We start from the raw sequence: 22349 nt of genomic DNA on the forward strand, positions 1-22349 counted from the left end.
AATGATTTACACCTAGAATCATTCGTGTGGCAATAGAAATTGCTAAATGCCCCGAATTATTTTAACAAAGGGGACTGCTATACTCTGAGAAGATCATGACTGCCCTCTATAGTGAACTCAACATCTTTCTCCTGCCACTTACAGTTTTCGTTCATCTTTGTTATGCCCTGAACATGATCATGGTTGCAGGTTTGAAATGCATCAGCATACATTATATGTATATTGGATATTCAGCCCGAAGGCTGGTTTCATCCTCCACAGCTCCACCAACAGCTGTCATAGATAGCCCAGATGTCAGTGAAGAGGCATGCTAGGGAAATGAGGAGTGATGTAGTTTCCTGTTACTTTCCTCACTGGGCCAGAACTTGCTATTGCATATCAGTCTGCCAAGCCCACTGAATAGCATGCACCAACAACCCCATGAGCGATATTTTCACACCATTCATAACAGGGACTGGCTGCATAAGGAATGGTGTTACTAGCATCGCTCATACCTCGGTCACTTTCAATTTGCCAAAGCCAAGGAAGAGACTGAGACAGGTCTATGAAAGTAACAAATTTATCCTAGCCTATATCAGAAGACATAGCGCACTATAAAGACTACATCTTGCTGCCAAAGGCAACAGCATACAATAATAACTATTAAACAACCTAACATCCCCAAAATAATGTACTATGATGTAATTTAGTGGTCGTGAAAGTCTACAGTTTAAGAAGATATTTTAGTTTGAAATTATGTGCTGTAAATCCACAGCCTGTTTCCAGTCATTCGACAAGGTCAGGAATGGAATGAATGAAGCCCCATCTAGCGGCGAGGATAGGAATTGTGCCGGCTGCTGAACCTCTGGGGCAATGATTAATGACTGATATATGAAATGAAATGATATTGGAGAGTGTTTCTGGAATGATAGATGACAGGAAAAACCGGAGTACCCAGAGATAAACCTGTCCGCCTCCGCTTTGTCCAGCACAAATCTCACATGGAGTGACAGGGATTTGAACCACAGAACCCAGCAGTGAGAGGCCGGAGCTCTACTGCCTGAGCCGCGGAGGCTCTGAAATTATGTGCTGTAAGAGTTACCTAATTTATGCATGTCTAAGTCCCACCATGGTTCTGACAGGTTATGTGTCATAAAATACCAGTAATGTGACAGAAAAAATAAAGCGTATGAAAATAAGTCAAAAATAGAAAATTAAACACTGAGATAAATTAAGAGACAAGAGACAAGGATAAATGCAAGCTAATGTGGATAAGCTTAGCAAAAGAGACCAGGCCAAATATGAAAAACAAAGAGGTAGAGACCAACTTGACATATTCATTCTCTGCTCCAATTTGACTTCTTCATTCTTTGCCCCCTGATCAGTCCCAGTTCTTCTACATACATTTCTTTTCTTAATGTGTCTGACCTTGTTACTAGCATTCTTTGACTTCTATATGCCTATAAAAAAAACTGTCATTCTCAGATTATATACGAAAATCTTTTTTTAATGTAGGAGCTGCATATTTCCCCCAAAAGAAAGCCAAATTTGACCCTCGCTTTGTTATGGTCAGCCTACATAAAATCGCAGCCCTTGCTTGTAACTGCTTAAGAAAAATTCTGCAAAAACACCTTTCAGTTCTAGGAAAATGATCCAATGTAGTGGAATGACCCAGAAAACTTTACACTGATGAAACGTAGTGGCATTATCCATAACTTGGTTGTGTGTCAGCACCACATTTAAGCTCCAATTATTTTTCGGTCCTACTTGTAGATGAGCTGTCTCCTCATTAGTTCCAGTTTCAAATCAGTTTCTCGACTTCTGGCAGGCTCGCATGTGCTTCCCAGTTTCATCAAGGAATGGGCACCAACACTTAATAGCGAAGACCATTTTTGAACATCCTATTCTCCTCACATCAGTACTCATGACAAGATGCCTACAAACTTTCTTGAGAAATGCTATGTTGGCAGAAGTTTGTGGTGGAGATGGTGGTGATGGTGGTAGTGGTGTGACTTACTGTTTTAAGGGAAAATTAAAGGTGATCATCATCCTTAGACAGAAGTTTGCCAAAATAATTAACAACGAATGTGGTACTTTAGAGAAGGTCATCCACTGCTAGCCATGAACCTCTTTGCATATCCCTTACAGACCTGAAAGAAAACTGGCGGTGTGAATTTTTGTTTGTACGTAAAAAACTGACTAAAATGCTCTTAAATACATATATTTTTAGTTTATTCTACAAAATAAAAATTAACATCTGAAAAAAAGCACTTGCACAATTGTGTGTGTCAGGACTTAATTCACTACTTACAAAAAAGAAAAATTATCTCAGTGCATGTGAATATACATATGCACATGATCAAATGTTCTATTTTTACAGTGGGGAATAATTTAAAACAATTAAATCTTCACTCAAACACAAGTAAACGTTATATTTTTTTACATTGAGGAAGAGTTTTGCTTTTACTGCCCTTTTGGCAGCAGCAACTTGTCGGCAGACCTGAAAGAAATCTGGAGGTGTCAAAACATCAAAAACTTACTAAAATGCTCTCAAAAACATTTTTTACAGTTTATTTTACAAAATAAGAACTATCGGCTGAGAAACAGAACCACCGGGCGAGTTGGCCGTGCGCGTAGAGGCGCGGGGCTGTGAGCTTGCATCCGGGAGATCGTGGGTTCGAGCCCCACTGTCGGCAGCCCTGAAGATGGTTTTCCGTGGTTTCCCATTTTCACACCAGGCAAATGCTGGGGCTGTACCTTAATTAAGGCCACGGCCGCTTCCTTCCAACTCCTAGGCCTTTCCTATCCCATCGTCACCATAAGACCTATCTGTGTCGGTGCGACGTAAAGCAACTAGCAAAAAAAAAACAGAACCCACACAATTGTGCATGTCAGAACTTCATTCGTTACTTGCAAAAAATAAAAATTTAAAAAAAAATTCAACTCAGTACATGTGAATATGCACATGTACATGATCAAATGTTCTATTTTACAGTGTGGAACAATTTTAAACAATTAAAATCTTATACATTACATTTCTTATGTAGAGTATGATTTTTGCTTTCTCAGTCGTTTTTTGTGACAGCACATATGTGCGTATCAACATTCAAAACCTCATGGTATTACGTACGATGTTGTAAGTTCACAATTTACACACTTATATTTTGATATTCAGTAAAGCTTCTAGATTAACATGAATGCAATAAATAAATAAATAAATAAATACTTACTTTAGGCATTACTGCTTCCCGCCATCTTGCTAATTAAGTGTATTTTTAAACTCTTCTTCCTGCCCCCTGGTGGTGAAGTACTAAATAAAAACAGCTGAAGTACATGCTACGTGTCCCGCACAAGCACTGCAGTCCAGTCTAGCCCCAAGAAAACGTCAAATAAGCTCAGAAATAAATAAAACACGGACCCGCACAATTGTGCATGCATGGTCTGAAAGGGTTTGCATATCAAGCAAGTTGAGAAAAGTGGGCGAGACTATAGTCTAACCTAACCTAACCCAACCCCTGGCACTACAGCCCTGAAGGGCCTTGGCCTACCAAGCGACCGCTGCTCAACCCAAAGGCCTGCAGATTACGAGGTGTTGTGTGGTCAGCACGATGAATCCTCTTGGTCTTTATTTTTGGCTTTCTAGACTGGGACCGCCACCTCACCATCAGATAGCTCCTCAATTCTAATCACGTAGGCTGAATGGACCTCGAACCAGTCCTCAGATCGAGGTAAAAATCCCTGACCTGGCCAGGAATCGAACCCGGGGCCTTTGGGTAAGAGGCAGGCACGCAACCCCTACAACGCGGGGCTGTCCGAGACTATAGTCTGATATTTGAAATAAGAACATTGTGATTTCACAGGACTCGGGCCCCGGTGATCAGCTGAAGGGAGCACCTTACAGTACCTTGAGCTTTCTGTGGCAGGCAGTTAACACATGTTCCTTTGAGAGAGCAGTCATGAATCCGGCTAATGTTGTAGAGTATGCATTATGTTATTTCCGTGAAAATGGTTTCTCTTCTTCCCATGAAATTACTCTGAAGAAAGGGAGATGGGTCGACATGTTATCAAACTAATTAAAAATCATCCCATGGATGTCAGCATTGCCTTGGAGTAATGTCTGAAGAGAAATAGTGATAGTGGAAGCAGTGACACCTCATCTGCATCATCTGAAAGAGAAGGCAGCACACCATTGCCAGTTATAAGAGGTGTTACAGATCCAAGTTTGAGCCCAGAGTTTGATTCCCATCAATCCAGTGAAGAGACACTGCAGTCATCTGACAAACCTACCTATTCAAGCTATGCTTCCATTTCACAGAAGAAAGTGAAACACACTGTAGATATTGCATAAAGAGGAAAGCTGTAAATTTATGGTAAGAAGAGGCTTTCATTACTCACTGTTTGCAAACATTGTCGTATGGTGACGTCACTATGACAACTGTATAGGTGGCAGAACCCATTGAAATCAAGAAATTGATGTATAAAAAATTAGTTTCTTGCTTTGCAGAAATAAGAATGTTGAATCAGAATGTTTGCGATGAAGACCTGTGACTGTGGGTCTTGGACATTTCAACAGAGATTTCGATAGGACAAAGCAATTTCAGCTCATCTGCTGGTTGGTTGAGTCACTTCAAGAAAAAGTATTGAATTAAAAGTATAACAATAACGGAATTTGTATCCTATGCGTATCTGCAAGAAGAGAAAAAAGAAAATGCCACAAATAAATTTGTGGAATTGGCTACAGAGTGATTTTTAGACTTCATCCCCTCTTCAATATACAACACAGATCAGAGTGGTTTTTGTGCACGAGCTGAAAAAGAAAAGGTCTCAATTGTTCGTTGGTGAGAAACGTACAGAAATAGATGCCCAATTAGTCAGTGCACTTACCCTATTATACACAATTGTGCCTGCTGTTAGTATGGCCGGTACTCTTTTCCTGAAATTATTCATTGTACTACAGGAGGCAACTGGAACTTCCAGTCCGAGAGTTTTCAAAGAAATGTTTCATGCCGAAAATATAATTGTAACAGCCACAAAATCAGGGAAAATTGGGACAGAAGGAATTAAAGTATTGGTTTAAAGAAGCCTTCCCATTCGCGAAAGACAAGTGTTTGCTACTGTTAGATTCCTGGAGACTACTTATAGTGATAAAAGCTGCCTAGAAGACATTCCTCCAGGCAACACTTTAGAAATTCTCCAGATTCCTCCTGGCACTACTGAGAAAATATAGCTATTATTATTATTATTATTATTATTATTATTATTATTATTATTATTTATTTTCGTTAAATTGCACATGAACAATCTAGGGTTGGTAGATGGAGAAAGAGAAAGCCCACGTACACGGGTGATTTTAGCTGTTTAACATACATTCCGTCAGCTTTTTGTGAAGACATCCGGTTTGATGTTTATCAGAGAAACAGCATATTGAAAATGCCATTTTAAATTTTCTTCCCCACTGTTCAAGGGCATGATTAAAATTTCATGGTTCATAACCAATTACACTAAGAAGAGACCTCCCAAGTTCAGAGTGCCTGGCAGTATTGCCTTCAAATAAGTAAGAAAACTTTGAATAACAATGCAGCCTTCCATTCACTCTGAATAACAGTGCAGCCTTCCATTCATTGTGTGTGGTGTCAAAAATATTTGTATTTTTATCATGTGATTAACGAAGAACCTCATTTATCAAAAATGGCTTTGACGGCTGCAGATCTTACAATCACATTGGTTGCATTTTCAACAATCTTTGCTTCCTCTTTGCAACGGAACTATCAATAAAGTCATAGCTAAACCGACAACACAGTTTCACGGAGAAAATGAGGAGACCATAAAATAGTGATGTACAAAAATTTAGCTGCCATTTCGAACTGGAAGGTTCTATTCATGTAACCTCATTTATGTTTCACATTCGTTCCCTAACATGAAAGGGACCTGGGCTCGCGGTAACATGCCAGTTCATTCTAGAGTATCTCTCTCCAGCACAACTGCAACTCCACTCTGCTGTGTGCCACACGAGTCAGCAAGATGCAAGCGTTGTCCAGTAGTTGCTTTATCACACAGATTTTGAACCAAGATTTGGACACCTTCCAGTTCGAAATGGCAGCTAAATTTTTGTACATCGCTATTTTATGGTCTCCTCATTTTCTCCGTGAAATTGTGTTGTCGGTTTAGCTATGACTTTATTGATAGTTCCGTTGCAAAGAGGAAGCAAAGATTGTTGAAAATGCAACCAATGTTCGTCTCCAGTGGCTGTACAAAAATTATGAATTTACTAAATTTCTGAGAAGGCTCTTCCTATTCTGCAATTTGTCTACTACTTGCCAGATAAAGTGCTTCTTGAACAATTTTATTGTCCCCGTCTTTATATATATGACTTGATTTGCACTTGTTTGTTCTTTCCATTACTTATTTATATAGTTACAATGTTACTATTAGTTAAAATCAGTAATAAATGTTGATCACCATTTATCTGCATTTAGAGCACTCACTCCAAAAAAATTTAAAAGGCCTTTGCTCTTAACACATGATCTCGTTTCTGTACGAGTATGTCTTTCACTTGCTTACTATCCCTTTCTTATGCACTTTGAGTTGAGAACACAATGAGCAAGAATCCTTGCTGGGAGTTTTAGTGCCAGGTTTGAAGTGCATTATGAGGATATGATGAAAATTGCATTGAATTACCTTGAGTTTACTATTTTCCTGGCCAAGAGGCTTCTCGTAAATAGTGTATAGCTTATTTATGCTTGTACTTGAGGCCAGGTACATTCTGTTTTTTTGATTTTGACTTGCAACAAAGTAATTCCACACATTTTAGAGAACTTGTTAAGTATATAACACACTGTTGCTTCTCCCAATAAATTAGAGTTTTCCTGTCCCCACCACTTCTTTCCAGGACTGTATTTACAGTTTTTGCATAAATTTCAGCTACAAAGTCTACGCTTTTCTGAGAAACGCTGAAAATTTCAGTAAAGGCTATCTGATAGCCAGGGACTTTGCGACCGCTGTTGTTGACAACAGAGAACTTAAGACTGAAACACTTTTGCAGAATGCTTTGGTCTTTGATGCTTCACTAGAGTAGAATGCAGCCCGGAAGGCGGTTTCGTTGCGCAGAGAGAGACAAAAGTATGAGGTGCGGTGATGCTAATGTGGCTACTCATAACAGCATGTATGTGTAAACAATTTTTCATCCAGTTATATCTTTAATTCCAAAGCGATGACCTATATTTTTTGTGGGCTTAAACGTTTTCTGAAAGTCCAAATTAATTTTTAACATCAAACCCCACGAAGGTGTTAAGGAAAATTTTCGAGATATTAAGGAAGGTAAATGGATGGTCCAGTTTCAATGCTGTAGGATATTCGCAGTTTCTATACATATCAAATATTGTTGTACACAGAACATTTTTAATGAAATCGAGGACCGTCACTGGCTTCTTCCTCTAAGGGTTCTTCTCTGGCGACCTGAACACCGCATTATTTTTATTTCCGAAGCTTGTTTTATCTTCTGTACTGTTTGCAGGCCGATACCACACGCGAGTGCTGTCTTCTTTTGAAGCGTGGCAACATGGCGTTCCTCACCTTCTCCGCCTATGAACGCCTGCTGCTGCATGCTTACCAAATACAAATACACTTTAAATACTATTTCCCTCACCTGTCGACGGAATACTTGTCTTTTTGCTCTTCCTGGATCTATTGTACACACGCAAAAAGTTCCCTAAATTCGTTGATTATGATATTTACAAATAAAACTCTAAACATTCACTCGTGACCCGCACATACAGGCACCTCTTACTGAAATGATTCTATTGGCTCAGCGGAAAACACGTCATACTAGAAAGCGCACGAATGTTACTGCGCAACCCTCTTCAAACCGCCTTCCGGGCTGCGTTCTACTGTAGTATCGTATATTGATACGATAAGTCAAAATCGGTTAATTCAAAATCACACCTAATTCAAAGATGCACTCGTTCCCAGAAACAAGAGGTATGGTTTTGCACGTTGTTTAATTCGAAATACAGATAATTCGTAATTCAAAGAACTGTGTTGGTCCCATAACCGAAATTGACTTTTAATTCAAAACTGATTTTAATTTTAAGAAAAGTAAGATTTTACAGAGTAATTTAAATTCAAAATTTATCCACGTCATGATAGAATGCGTCTTCCGAAACGTACAGGGGTAGCTAACCGTACTTTCACTCACCACTCACTTCGGTGTATCTTCAGTGTGCTTCATATTTGCTAAATTCAAGTGAAATTGTCTTTTGTATTCAGCGTTTTAAGGAATGCCATAATATTACGTAGCAGAGAGTGTGCAGAGAAGCAGAATACGCAAACACTGGCGATGCCCACAATTGGCGAAAAAGAGTAGCTCATATAATCAATTCGTACGCACCGAACAATATTGTCATTGTCAGTGAAACTGCATCACTTTTTTAATGCCGAGCCCAAACGGACTTAAGGTTTTAAATGAGAGAAGGGCCAGCCGGGAAATCTTACAAGGGTGGGGATTATTGTACTGTGTTGAAACTTGTAATGCACAAGGAAGTGAGAGACTTCCTACGCTTGTCATAGGAAAGTTCGATAAGCCACAATGTTTTAAAGGTGTCGGGCACTTTCTGTGCAAGTACAAGGCATCTAAAAATTGCAAACAGTTAAAAAAAAAAAAAAAAAAAAAAAAGGAATTTGCACAGGAGATTTGGCTTCGTCTTTGAATCATGAGGATTTTTTTTTTGTTGCATGAGGTTATGTTTGCTTGTGGTTTATCCAAGTGCATAGATTTGAATAGGACTAATGTTAGTGCACTTCGTTGGATACATTTCGGAAATAGTTTTCTCCATGGCACTTGAAAGGTTTAAACTGTGAATCAAAGCGATTGCATGCATTAATGGGTCTTAGAATACTTTGTGACGCAGCAAGGGCTGGAAGAAAAATGCCGTGGTGGGAATTCGAAGAATGTTTTAGTGCAAACGGAAGCGAGAGACTTTCTTCCCTCATCACAGGAAAGTTTGATTAGCCACAATGTTCTAAGGACATCAGGTACTTTCCGTGCAATTACAGGGCATTTAAAATGCATACAGTACAGTAGTCCATTGAATACAGCACGTGCACAGGGGAGCCAGTGTAGATTTATCCTCATGTTTGAATCATGCTTTTCTATTCCTTTTGTTGTGTGAGGTTATGTTTGTCAGTAAGTTATCCAAGTGCATTACTTGAATACTCTAAATGCACCTTGTTGGATACATTTTGGAAATAGATTATTGCCATGGCATTTGAAAGGTTTAAACTGTGAATCAAGGTAAACTGCATTCAGTAATGGGTCTTAGAATATTTTGTGATGCGGTAAGGGCTGGCATTTCTGAATTAGAAGTTGGCAGTTAGTTCAAAATCACGTAATTCGAAGTCCGATTTTTGCGTCCCAGCAACTTCGAATTAATGAGGTTTTACTGTATATTCTTGTTAGGGTAGATTGCCTTTTGATATCCTATATATCAATCATGGAGAGAGTATCACATCTGAAAGAGTTACAGTATATACTTCTCTTTGTATGTTGGAGCAGTGGACAGTTCCTATGAAGTATTCCTGAATGATAGTGGGAATAACACCGTTTTTTTTTAAATTTTTTTTTAAAATTATTATATCAACATACAATGAAGTACAGCGGACAAGCAATGAAACTGCTTGATATTTAATTGGATATCTAAAGGCTGGTTCACATCCTGATGCAACTATAATTACATTTCCATGTTGTCTTATCTATGTTTTGTTTTAATAAACCTGATTTTAATTTCAATAGGTCTAAACAATTAAATATTCTTTCCTAGCTTTGGATGGAAAAATCGGTGGAATTTCTTGAGATATAATAGCTCTGCTATGCACAGCACACCTAAACTACCAGTTGATTGGGGGAAATCTACTGTGAAGTGCATTCAGAAATGCAGAAACGTCTGATAATATGGTCTGCTCCAACAAAATTTATATAATAATCGGTGCAACACATCGGACACCGCCAAACACAACCCAAGACTTTATAGTAAACAGTCATATAACTTCACTATCGTGAATCTCATTGGCTGCTTTGGAGAATGCTCTGTTTGATTCTTATTTGTATACATCTGAAACTGGAGATGCTCTATTTGATACCAAGTGTGTTTTTCAAATGCCATTCCTGACTCTTTTGAAACCAAACACATTCAGATATTGCTCCTTTTGAAACTAGTATACTCACTTGTGAGAAATATATAAATGAGATTTTACTGTATTTCATAAAAGTTAATTTTTTGTAAGTATGCCTTGAGTTAGGCAGAACCTTAAATTAGTGGTGCTGTACTGTAATTTCTGCATAAATCAGTAGTGTGTTCAGAAATCCAGCAGTATTTTGATGTTATAAACGTGAGCAGAAGATAATGCATAATAATGATTATGGATTGATATCATTAAACTATTCATTACCATGTATATCCTTCTGATATTCATCTTCTTAGTAGTTTTCAGCGTCTTGCATTGGCAAATGTTATTGGGCAACTGATAATGTTTATGAATTTAAAATTGCAACTGATGAGCTGATTGGCTTAGGCGACTAATGTGCTGGCTAGGCTAAGTTGGCAGGTTCGATCCTGGCCAAGTCCAACGGTATTTGAAGGTGCGCAAATATGTCAGGCCCTTGTCAGCAGATTTACTGGCAAGTAAAAGAACTGCTGGACAAAATTCCAGCACCTTGGCATCTCCAGGAACCGTCAAAAGTAATTAGTGGAATGTAAAACCAATGACGTTGTTGTTGTTGTTGTTGTTATTATTACATACCTGCCAACCCTTCCGATTTACCAGGAAAGTTTCCATTTTTTAACTTGTCTTAAGATTTTCTGATTTATTTTTACTTCTTCCTATTTTTGAGCAATATAACCTCCAGTACGGTCAATACTCTTCCCCTAGGATAAATTATTGTGTGCTTGTGTAATTTATTCAACCTCATTTTCAAGAATACTTATTTGATGCTTTATTTGTTGAGTCATGTACTCACTACAGCATCGTGTGTGTTTTACAGCTGGGAATTTGGGACGGCAATCATCCTACAAGCGAGAGAGGCTAGTACGCGTTAGCAACTCCGTTAATCAGGATGAAAGATTGAGGGGTGTGGTGTGTGGGGTTTTTTTTATCTGTGCTTTTTCCCCAGTCGATGTCACGTGTTAATAATGTATGAGACATATTGATCTGTTTTGTATGTGGTAGTTTCGCGTATTTCAGTGCATTTGTCTTCATTCTTAGCTCATAATTTTAATGAATTGAATATATTTCAGAGAGTAGTGTCGGTGACAGTTTCTGGTATTTTCTCTTTACATTATGGCCACAAAACATAATACACGTTATCTTAATGTGCTCAGAGATACCTATAAAATTGAATTTTGTATTTTCATGTTACAAATAAAGAAAATTTATGCATTGTGTTCCGTGTTTGTTACATTTTCTTGTAACCAATTTTTTTCTTAGTATGGATGCCTTTTATGTTGTCCTTTTTCTCATCGAGACCGTGGTGCAATATACTCGATGAAATCCAAGAATTAAAAAATCTTCCTCTATTTGATTTCTAAAAGTTATCAAGTATGTTATTATAAAAATACTCAGAACTACACTGACAGTTGGAAATGGCCAAAACCGGCATTCAAATAGGTGGCTGGAGTTTTATGGACACTTTTTACGAATGGGCAACAAGATGTTTACCAAGAAGATCATGCTGATTAAAAGCAATGAGAATGGAAGTCAACAAAGTTCAAAAAGCCTGATATTGGGAATAAAAGTGAACCTCTTAAAAAAGAATCATAAGAGCTCCCCAGTGGGCTTAAATTAGTAGTAGTAGTAGTAGTAGTAGTAGTAGTAGTAGTAGTAGTAGTAGTAGTAGTAGTAGTAGTAGTAATGAGCAGCACTTGTCACTATATCTGTCCAAAATTCAGGAACCTTTCTTTTTTGGCTACTAGTATATAGAAATACATTTTCAAAAATTATCTCCGGCTATCCCAAGTAAAGATTGTCAGTCAGCACTGATCTGTTTGTAAGTGCAACTTACAACTTGCTACAATAACTGTGAAAGAATGGGGAGTAAAATGGAATTTTCATCAAACATTTCAATTTAAAAAGACTCAGCAGCTTCCCTTTTACAACTAGTGCCACAATTTTTTTCCAAAGGTTTCTTGCTATTGGCACTTGTTGATGTATATGTCTTTTTGCTCTGTAGTGGTTTCATCTCTGCGGTCGGTTCCCAAACCTGGCTATGGACTGAAGTCCTCAACATTGCCTGCCTCTGGACGCAATGGAGGACCGGCAGGTTTTGCTGTGAGTACTGATCTGTGTCACAAGAGGTGGTGGTTAGAAATATTGCTAATTTGTTTTTGTCTTTCAGCAGATTACTGATGCTTGCTACTGGGAAAACTTTGCTCCATATTTTCAGTTTATATGGATAGAAGTTAACATTTTTATGCCATCTGTGCTTTATCTTTAACCTTTCTTTAAAGTAGTCTCTATATGACCTCAAGTAAGGTTTCATAACATTAATTTGAATCTGCAAGTTGAGTATGTTCACTGTAAGAATATAAGGTTGTTCGAGACAGTACCCCCACTTTTTTGTGAATTGCATTGTTTTATTTAATTTAAATCTTGTCTTACTTTCTCAAAGTGAATCTCAGCCGTAATTCTCACATATTTCTGATATATAAACCTTCAGAAGCGTATATCGTAACAATCCTCTAATATCCTGCTTTGATATTTTCATTTTTGGCTTGCTATACCTCCATAAATCTCCATTCATTACCTTCTTCAGAGATGTGATCTGTTTTGCCTCTTCTGGTTTAGAATATACAGTAAAACCTCGTTAATTCGAAGTCGTTGGGACTCAAAAATCGGACTTCGAATTACGTGATTTCAAATTAACCGCCAATTCGAAATTCAGAAGTACCAACCCTTGCCGCGTAACAAAATATTCTAAGGCCCGTTACTGCATGCATTTAACCTTGATTCACAGTTTATACCTTTCAAATGCCATGAAAAAAGAACTATTTCCAAAATGTATCCAAGAAGGTGCATTTACAGTATTCAAATAATACACTCGGATATCTCACTGGTAAACATAACCTCACGCAACGAAAGAAAGAAAAAAAAAGCACGATTCAAAGACGAGGAGAAATCTATGCTCGCACCCATGTGCAAGTGCTTTATTAATTGGATTACTGTACTGTAAGCATTTTAGATGCCTTGTATTTACACAGAAAGTTCCCGATGCCCTTAAAATCGAACTTTCGTATGACTATCCTTGTACGATTTCCCGCCATGGCACTTCTCTCGTACTTCAGAAATGCAAACACTTGCCGCGTAACGAAGTACTGTATTCTAAGATCCATTAATACATGCAATCACCTCGATTCACAGTTTAAACCTTTCAGATGCCATGTAAAAAAACTATTTCCGAAATGTATCCAACAAGGTGCATTTACAATGTTCAAATAATGCACTTGGATAAATCACTGACTAACATAACCTCACGCAACGAAAGAAAAAAAAAACGATTCAAAGACGAGGATAAATTATGCCGGTTCCCCTGTGCAGATGAATTATTTTTTGGATTTCTTTACTGTTTGCATTTTTATTATAGATGCTTTGTACTGGCATGGAAAGTGCCCGACGCTCTTAAAACATCGTGTCTTATCGAAGTTTCCTATGACGAGGGAATAAAGTATCTCGCTTCCATGCGCATTGCAACGCACTACTATGACCCCCATCCCTCACACTGTACAGTTTCCAGGCTGGCAATTTCTCCTTTAAAACAATAAGACCGTTTGGGTTCGCATTAAAATAAAGCAATGCAGTTTCACCGGCAATGTCAATATTGTTCGGTGCCTACGAATTTATTATATTTGCCACGTTTTTTCGTCAACTGTCGGCATCGCCAGTGTTCGCGGATTCTGTTTTCCCGCACACTGCATGTTGCGTGATATTACGGCGTTCCTTAAAAGGTTGAACAAACAAGAATTCCGATTTCATTCAACTTAGCAATCATGAAGCGCACTGTTGACCCACCGAAGTAAGTGCGGAAAGCTACCCCTCCACGTTCCGGAACGCGCGTTCTATTATGACGCGGAGCGGATAAATTTAGAGTTGAAATTACTCTAACATACTATTGTTTTAAAATGTAAAGGCAGTTTCGAATTAAAAGTCTGAATTTCGGTAATGGGGCCGACATTGTACTTCGAATTACGAATTATCCGTATTTCGAATTAAACAATTGAAATAACATGCAAAACTGTATCTCATGTTTCCGGGAACGAGAGCTTCTTCGAATTAGGCGGGATTTTGAATTAACCGATTTCGAATTATCGAGGTTCTACTGTATATATAAAAAACCCTTTTAATTTTGGATCTGTTGATTATTGTCATTGATTTGTACAGTGCTCAGCCCAGCATCTTCAAACCTTTTTGCAGAACATAATTTGTCAGGTCCAGTACTAAGGACTGTAAGTTTGTCATTTAGGAGGTGAGCATTCCATAGATCTAATCTATGTGGTACTATGTCAGTCACGTTGAATGGATATACACTCCTGAGGGGATTTCAGTGTTGTCTTTACACACTTCCTCTAACTTTGACTAATTTTCTATCTACTCCATGGTGTCAAGTTTTCAAGTTCTAAGATTGAGTTTGAAAGAATTCAGTCCATAGGGAAGAAAAATGTAGTTTAACCCACATAGCTCTCCCTGAAAGTATAACAATCTCTAAACACATCTCTTGCTATTGAAAGTTTTTATTTATATTGTCTGTGGCATACTGCTTATGTGGTAGTAGAGTTTTCCTTGTGGCAAGCTGTGGTGGCAGCAAGGCAGTCTACAGCTTTGTGAGTTGTGGTGTTGAGAGTGGTGTGTGTGTTATTCCCTTGTATATTTGTAGTTGTAAGTGCTCTGCGCCACGTCCCGAAGCCAGGCTATGGACTTGCACCACGTTCTCACACCTTCAGCAGTACTGGTGGCAGTGCCTCCAACATCGGCGTAAGTGGACAAGTCGGAGCTGCATTTCACTCTGTGTTTTTCTTTTTTTTCCTACCTGTTGTTGTATGCCCAACCAAGTAGTTATTGAAGTGATTGGTATATACATATACATCAGAATTACATGTAGAAAGTTGGTATATACTTCTAGAAAAGGAAATTTTTTTTGTCTGTCTGTTCTTCAGACCTCTTATTCTGCATTCATTTTGTAGCAAAATCTGATTCTGATTTAGTTCAGGTGGTGGTGATTATTATTTAAAAAGGAAGTAAAACTAGGCAACCATCCTCTATATAACACTGATCAGAGGGGGAAAATGGACAGAATCAATAAATGAAGGTATCTGCCAAAGGAAGACAAGGGCCACAAGGGCCACAAAGGGCATGAAAATGAAAGACCCCCTAGGCCTCAAATGCTCTGATACACTCGGGGTCAGAAAAGAACAAGAACTGACCAAGGGAGGTTGGATAGGAAGATGAAAGTGAGGAGCCTCTCAGAAGTAAATGGAAGCAATGTCAGGACTCAGCTGAGTTTCCCATGGTCGCTAACTCACACTTCCAAGTTAAGAGCCCCTGGGGCCCCTTTAGTTGCCTCTTATGACAGGCAGGGGATACTGTGGGTGTTATTCTATCATTACAAGTTTTAAAAATATAAGACTCTTAGAACCTCCAAATTTTCAGCTTCCCTTCCTGAGGTTGTGTGTACTTAAATTAGAGAGACCTGTTTCAACTGATTTACTACTCTATGTAGAAATACCTACCCTGACAAAATTCTCCTGACAAATCTCAAAACCATTATTAGCTAAAGTCTTTATCCATGCACAGTCTACTTCATTGCTTTCAATTTTTTATCACGTCAGATAGCAGTTGATAAATTTAAACACATGGAGTGTATCCTATAATTCCATTTGTCATCTTTTTTTTGAATGCTCAGTGTTGAGGCCTTCGGTTCAGAGGGTCCCGGATTCGATTCCTGGCTAGGTCGGGGATTTTGATAGTGTCTGATGAATTCTTCTGGCTTGGGGACTGGGTGTTTGTGTTTGTTCCAACATTTCCCTCTTCATATTCAGACAACACACTACACTACCAACCACCACAGAAACACCCAATAGTGTTGGTGTCAGGAAGGGCATCCGACTGTAAAACAGGGCCCAAATCCGTGTCCGTGTGTGTGTGTGCGTACATGCGTGCGTGTGTGCGTGTGTGTGCAACACAGTTCGCAAGCGCGACCCCACAGGTGTGGGGGGGAAAGCTTTAGAAGAAGGTTCATAGGTCTGCTAGGAACCTTATAATGGCCAAAGGATCTAATGCATCATCCAGAGCCCATTTATATATTTTTCAGATACATTGTTACATTGGCTGTATCATAAAGCGTCCTCTTGAATTGAAGGTAATATCATTAGCATTTTAATTTAATAGACTGCTATGTGCCAAATCATGATTATTTCCCCTCTACTCATACGACATTAGTCTACAGCTTCACTTTTGAAAGTGTTGAATCAAACATGATCTCTTACATTTGGAGAAAACTTGGAAGGGATGACTACATACTCTCCTTATTGTATGTCACTGTTTGTAAGGGTCAGTAGTATTACAAAAACTAGATAACCGTATTGCTGGCTCCACGACCTAGGGGTAGCGAGCCTGCCTCTTACTGGGAGACCCTGGGTTCAATTCCCAGTCAGGTCAGAGATTTTTACGGGGATTTGAGGATTGGTTCGAGTTCTACTCTGCCTACGAAAGACTCATTGAGAGTGAGATAACAGCCCCAATGTAGAAAGCTAAGAATAATAGCCGAGAAAATTCATTACACTGACCAGGCGTCGTATTGTAACCTTCAAACCTTGCGGCTGAGCAGCGATCGCTCAGCAGCCCAAGGCCCTGCCCAGCTGTGGTTCTGTGGTTTTTTTCTTTCAACCCTGCATTATAATTTACACTGCAAAGAGGCAGGAAAAAACACACTCGTAAAGTTATGTCAATTCTAGTGCATACAATTATATTATTGCACTTTCTTTCCCCCTTTTTCTTTTTCCTACTCCAGATGTATATCTTTTGAAGTCCTTGGTCTAAATTTTTACTGTTACACCCACCTAACACAGGGTCCACAAATGACAGGTTATGAGATTCGACAAACAGAAGTCCATAGGATTAGATAGAAGAGAGATGCTAAGTTTGTAAAATGAATTTGAAAACACAATATCAAGAATAATAACAACAAAGTAACCATCTTTTCATAATTTCCTCTCAAGAGGCATTGGTAACAAAATCATTCTCAAGAAATTGTTAAACAAAAGCAAAATGCAGGCACCAATATCCAACTGAAAAAGGGAATGGGAGAAAAGAAGTTATGGAGGCAAACGCATAATTTGCACAAAAGAACAAAAAACATTTATTATCTAGTCTCTTCTCAGTTCGTAAAGCTGAGTGATTCAGAGATAAAGGGCTGACGTCCTGAACCCAATTAAGCAGGTACAATCCCGGCTCACAATCAGTCCAGTGGTATTTAGAGGTGCTCTAATAAGCTAGCCTCATATTGTTAGATTTATGAGCACATAAAAGAACTCCTGAAGGACAAAATTCCATCACCTTGGTATCTCTGAAAACCATAAAAATAGTTAGTGGGATCTGAAATAATATAATTATTTTCATCATTGAGCTCTTAAGCTCCTGATTTTCAAAAAACAGTGTCATGTTCATAAATTTTATATTCATATTGAATTGTCTGTTTATACTATTTGTTACCTTTTGCTGCCCCCCTCCCCTTTCAACCATAACATTTTTTCAATACCAAAATATATCATACACCTAATAGGGAACTTTTATAACAAAAAGGCGACAAACATGTATATATTGTAAGTCATGTGTAGCTAGGTAGGAACACACAATAGGATAAATACAACAGTGCAGTGTTCGAAGAGGGAACGATAGAAAAGGAGACAAGGACAAATATTAATACATGAAATGACAAGGACGATCTCCCCATCGACTTATACTGCTGTCCATATAGATAGGCATTTGACTCGTCAATCCCAGTTCTTCTACATCCATTTCTTCTCAGCCCTCGGCAATGTTTTTATCTACTGTACTTCCCAGTTTCATCAGGAGGGCAGACATCAACACTCAAGGGGGGGCCTTCTCGATAGATCTTCAGCCCTGATGTGGGAAGTGTAGGATAAGAAAGCTAGATAGATGAAGAAAAGGGGGCAAGGCATAAGATAAAGATGAATACAGGTGGTAAAAGATTAGGAACACAGCACAAACACTAAAGGTGAAAAGGATCTCAGTGGTTTAGAGCTTTCATTTCTCAGCTTACTAAAAGATTAATTTTGCTTTCTTACTTCAGCAGGTTGAGGGTTTGCATACATACTCTGTGAATTCATACTCGAAGGATTTATGATATGGAAAACATGAGATAAGTAAAATCCCTGATATATTCAAGAGAACTGAGAGACAAAAAGGAGTTCATTAGTAAACAAACTATATTAGGGTATCTGTGAAAATCAAAAGAAAAATTCTATTCAGTTTGTTTCTTGGTTGGGTATCCCATTCAGCATGTTCTGTGTGTGTGAATTGTTTATCAGTTTGTGTATTTTAATGCCTCCTACTCATCTGCAGCATCTTTGTTTTTATTTGGAATGTTAGAACTTGATATGGTCTCTGAATATTATGTGAGAGTCACGTATTCTGCAAATATACTAATTGTACTAGTTGTTGTGTAGGGTAGTAGAAATATGCTTTGCCTGAGTTAGCTAATTGTGATTCTCTTTTTTTTCTTCTTCTTATTTATGTAAATTTTATAAAATCCAACTAAATATAACCATATTAATATATTGAACTTTAAATTACATTACATATTTTCTGGATATAGGATAAATGTAATTATTCCTTTTTTAAATTAAAAAATGATGTATTCACCCCATGCCATTAAGTAGCAGTTGTATAAGCAGTTATACATAGTAAAAATGGCTACATATATACATACATATTGGCTAAAAGTTTTCAAAATATGGAGTGACAAATGGACTAATTAATTTTAAAAAATAAGATAGGTAAAAAATAATACGAAGAATATTGACACAGTACTGCGATAAGTTCTGTCAGTAAAATCCAAACATGCTGTAGTATGGTAATTGTGAATGAAGATGCATGGAAATGCTGTATGTCGTTGTCCACAAGGTCACCTTCACAACTCCACCATTAACCGACGTATCACTGTATTGGCGTTATTTTGTTGCAGAAAGTGAGCTAAGGAAATTTTTTCTTGGCTGAAACCTCTCGGTATCAATGAACAATTTGTGTTTCGGACAGTAGCATGGTGTTAACAAACGGATGCAATTGTTGATCATGTCAGATCGGGCCGTCCTAGATGTGTATGCAGAAAAGAAGTTGTGAATACTATTCGTGCAAGGGTTCAACACTATCCTTTTTGTAAACAAACAATTTTGCCTTATGAAATTAATATATCTCCACGAACTGTGTCACTTATTTTGAAGGATGATTTACGTGTTGGTGCAAACAAGATACACATGACATTTACTACTGGAAAATTAAAGGAGATATGCCAGGTTATGATCCCAGGCTTTGTGAATGATGTATGGGGAGAGCCGTTATCACGATATCCTGTTCAATGATGAAAAAATATTCACTTTGGAAGAGTTGTTTAACAAGCACAGCAATCACTTGTGCACATGGCCCTCCAAGTAGGCAAGAGAGAAAGTTCCATGTGTGCAGCATGGGCATCACCCTGCTTCTGTCATGGTATGGTGGGCGGTTTCCTGGCGCGGAGCTTCAGAGGTGCATTTTTGCGAAGGTGAAGTAAAGACGTCTGCAGCTGTCTACCAGCCAGTGTTGGAAAAGGTGATACAACATATTACTTCAAAGCTGTTTGAAGGGAAGTCATGCATTTTTCAGCAGGAAGTACTTCTGCACACAAAGCAAACACGACGCAGCAGTGGTTGGCAAAGAATGCCCCACGGTTCATCTCTGCTGCTGATTGGCCTAGTGAAAATCCGGACCTCAATCTATTGGATTATTCTCTATGGCAGAAGCTCGAGGCGATAGTATGTCAAAAATGGCACCACAATATTGAGATGTTAAAAAAAAATCACATCAGCTCTCGAGAAAATTCCACTGGACACGATTCGTGCAGCTATTGATGAGTGGCCTCAGTGTCTTCGCCGCTGTGTTGTCACACATGGTGATCATTTCGAATAAGTGTTTTCATTCCTTGGTTTTTTTTTTTTTTTTTTTTTTCCAGAACATGCGTATATTAATGGGTTTGTATAGTTTTATTTAGTAGGTATATGCATTGAAAGTACTGACAGAACTTATGGCAGTACTGTGTATATTGTATCAAATTGTAATACTTACATAAAGAGTCCAGTTAAAGATCTATTGCTTAAACATTAAAGTTACAAAAATAGGAATTTAAATGAAAGTTAATTCACAGAACAAGAGGTTTTTTTGTTGTTATACGGGTCACAGCAGGTTGAATGACAAGGCCAAAACCAATAAGAAAGAAAATAATGTGCATAGAGCACAACTTACTTTCCATATTTCATAGAAGTACTGTACCAGAATCCAGCTTTGAATTATTGATGGTAATAAAATACATTTTAATTATTTTCTGGGAAGAATAACTTTGAAACCATAAAATATGTGAGGTATTTAAAATAAAACATTAAGTTACGTAAATATGTGAGATTTCCTCAAATATGTAAAATCGTGTACTGAAGCTGGAAATATGGAGAAATATGTTTTAAATCACTCCAAATATTGTAATTCATAAAGATATGACACAATTTTCACTGTTGCTAATGTAAAAGCAAATATGTATTTATATAGAATCCCAGCCCTGCTTATGTGCATCAGCATTTTAATTGGGAGTGAGCATTGTTGGGAAGTTGTATTCTCAGCAGTTGTACCAGACTTTATTGATGAATAGGTGTGACAGATGGACATAAGAAAATTACATTAAAGAGGAGATACAAAGTAAAGAGGAAAGGTTAAAAATGAAATTAGCCATTGGTCTTGAGTGACGAGTTAACCGCATACTTATAATAGAAGGGAATATTGAATATATGACAAAATAATTATTTCATAATTCATATAAAAAGTAGTGATTAATTGATCTATGACTGAAAATACCAAATCTAGACATAAATAATTGCATGAATGAATGTAATTTCTTTGTATCGTATTGCGTGTCTCCACAACTTACTCTTCACAAGTTACACTTGTGTTAATATTTTTTTAAAGCTGTTTTATTGTTTGATATGTGAATTTATTATTTTATATTTTATTTTATTTATTGAAACTAGGCAAGCTGGTGCATGAAAAGTAGTTTGGATTAGAGAAATTACATCGTCCACTTCAGGAAAAAATATTTTTTGTTGTTTGCATTGCATATTATCATAATTCTTGGGTTGATGTGAAGTTCCGAGTGCTATTTATCGGAGTATGTGTTGACTATTTCACATACATAGATGCTAGGCTCGCACTCCACCATCAGCAGCCTTGAAGATATTTTCCATGGTTTCCAAATTTTACACCATACAAATACCAAGGCTGTGCCTTATTCAAGGCCACAACCACTACCTACCTGATCTTATTCCAGTGTAGTTAAAAACCTACATGTATTAGCACAACATTAAAATGATAGTGAAAAAGAGAAGTTAAAAAAAAAACATACATAAAAGCTTCCTTATACAGTCAGAATGTTTAAAAACAGGATATATTGTAACCACTGCAAAGCACCAATTGACTATAACTCTTAGTCAAGTTTGATCATAATCAGTAGGAGTTGGATGTTATAATTAGGGTTCGGAAGTTTATGACCTAAAGTACAAAATATGCAGGCAAAAATGCTGTAAAAACTAGCTAAATATGACCTAAAAAAAGGTAAAATATGACTTAAGCATTTTAGGGATAGCTAGCAAGTATTAGAGTATCACTAACATTAAATGTCTGGAGTACCAAAAAGTGATTAGCAATAATACAGTAGACATATTTAATCATGCAAACTGTTTAGAACTACAGTACATTAAAACTTTATAAATTCATTCGGTAGCACAGCCGTGAGGTGCATTTCTCACTTAGTGATTGCAAATATGAAGATAGGAACTTTCCACCTAATTAATACGTTTATTTCTTATAACATACTTTAAATATTTTTACATAACAGTACTGGTTTCGACCCTAATTGTAGATCATCTTCAGGTGATGAAGAACCTTCATCTTAATAAATACAACATATAATATTAAAACATTATTTATACTAATTACAAATGACTAATGCTGAATTACAATGATGTGTTGTGGTAATAAAATATGTTTGAAAGAGTAGCTTCGAAAATCTAAAA

The 22349-nt window shown here is 37.6% G+C and overlaps 1 protein-coding gene across 6 annotated transcripts in view; it reads left to right on the top strand.

Annotated features, from left to right (window-relative positions):
- Positions 1-22349, top strand: part of Unc-115a (Uncoordinated 115a) — a 475062-nt gene that overhangs the window by 360837 nt on the left and 91876 nt on the right. For 4 of the 6 annotated variants that reach the window (XM_068226596.1, XM_067142724.2, XM_067142727.2 and 1 more), the window contains one exon: positions 12200-12297. In XM_068226596.1, the coding sequence (XP_068082697.1) occupies positions 12200-12297 (98 nt within the window). Of the gene's footprint in view, positions 1-12199; positions 12298-14896; positions 14995-22349 lie in introns of all 6 variants that reach the window. The other 2 variants (XM_067142725.2, XM_067142729.2) reach the window with 1 other exon arrangement.

Source organism: Anabrus simplex, chromosome 3, assembly GCF_040414725.1.
Source record: "Anabrus simplex isolate iqAnaSimp1 chromosome 3, ASM4041472v1, whole genome shotgun sequence".
NCBI classification, from domain to species: Eukaryota; Metazoa; Arthropoda; class Insecta; order Orthoptera; family Tettigoniidae; genus Anabrus; species Anabrus simplex.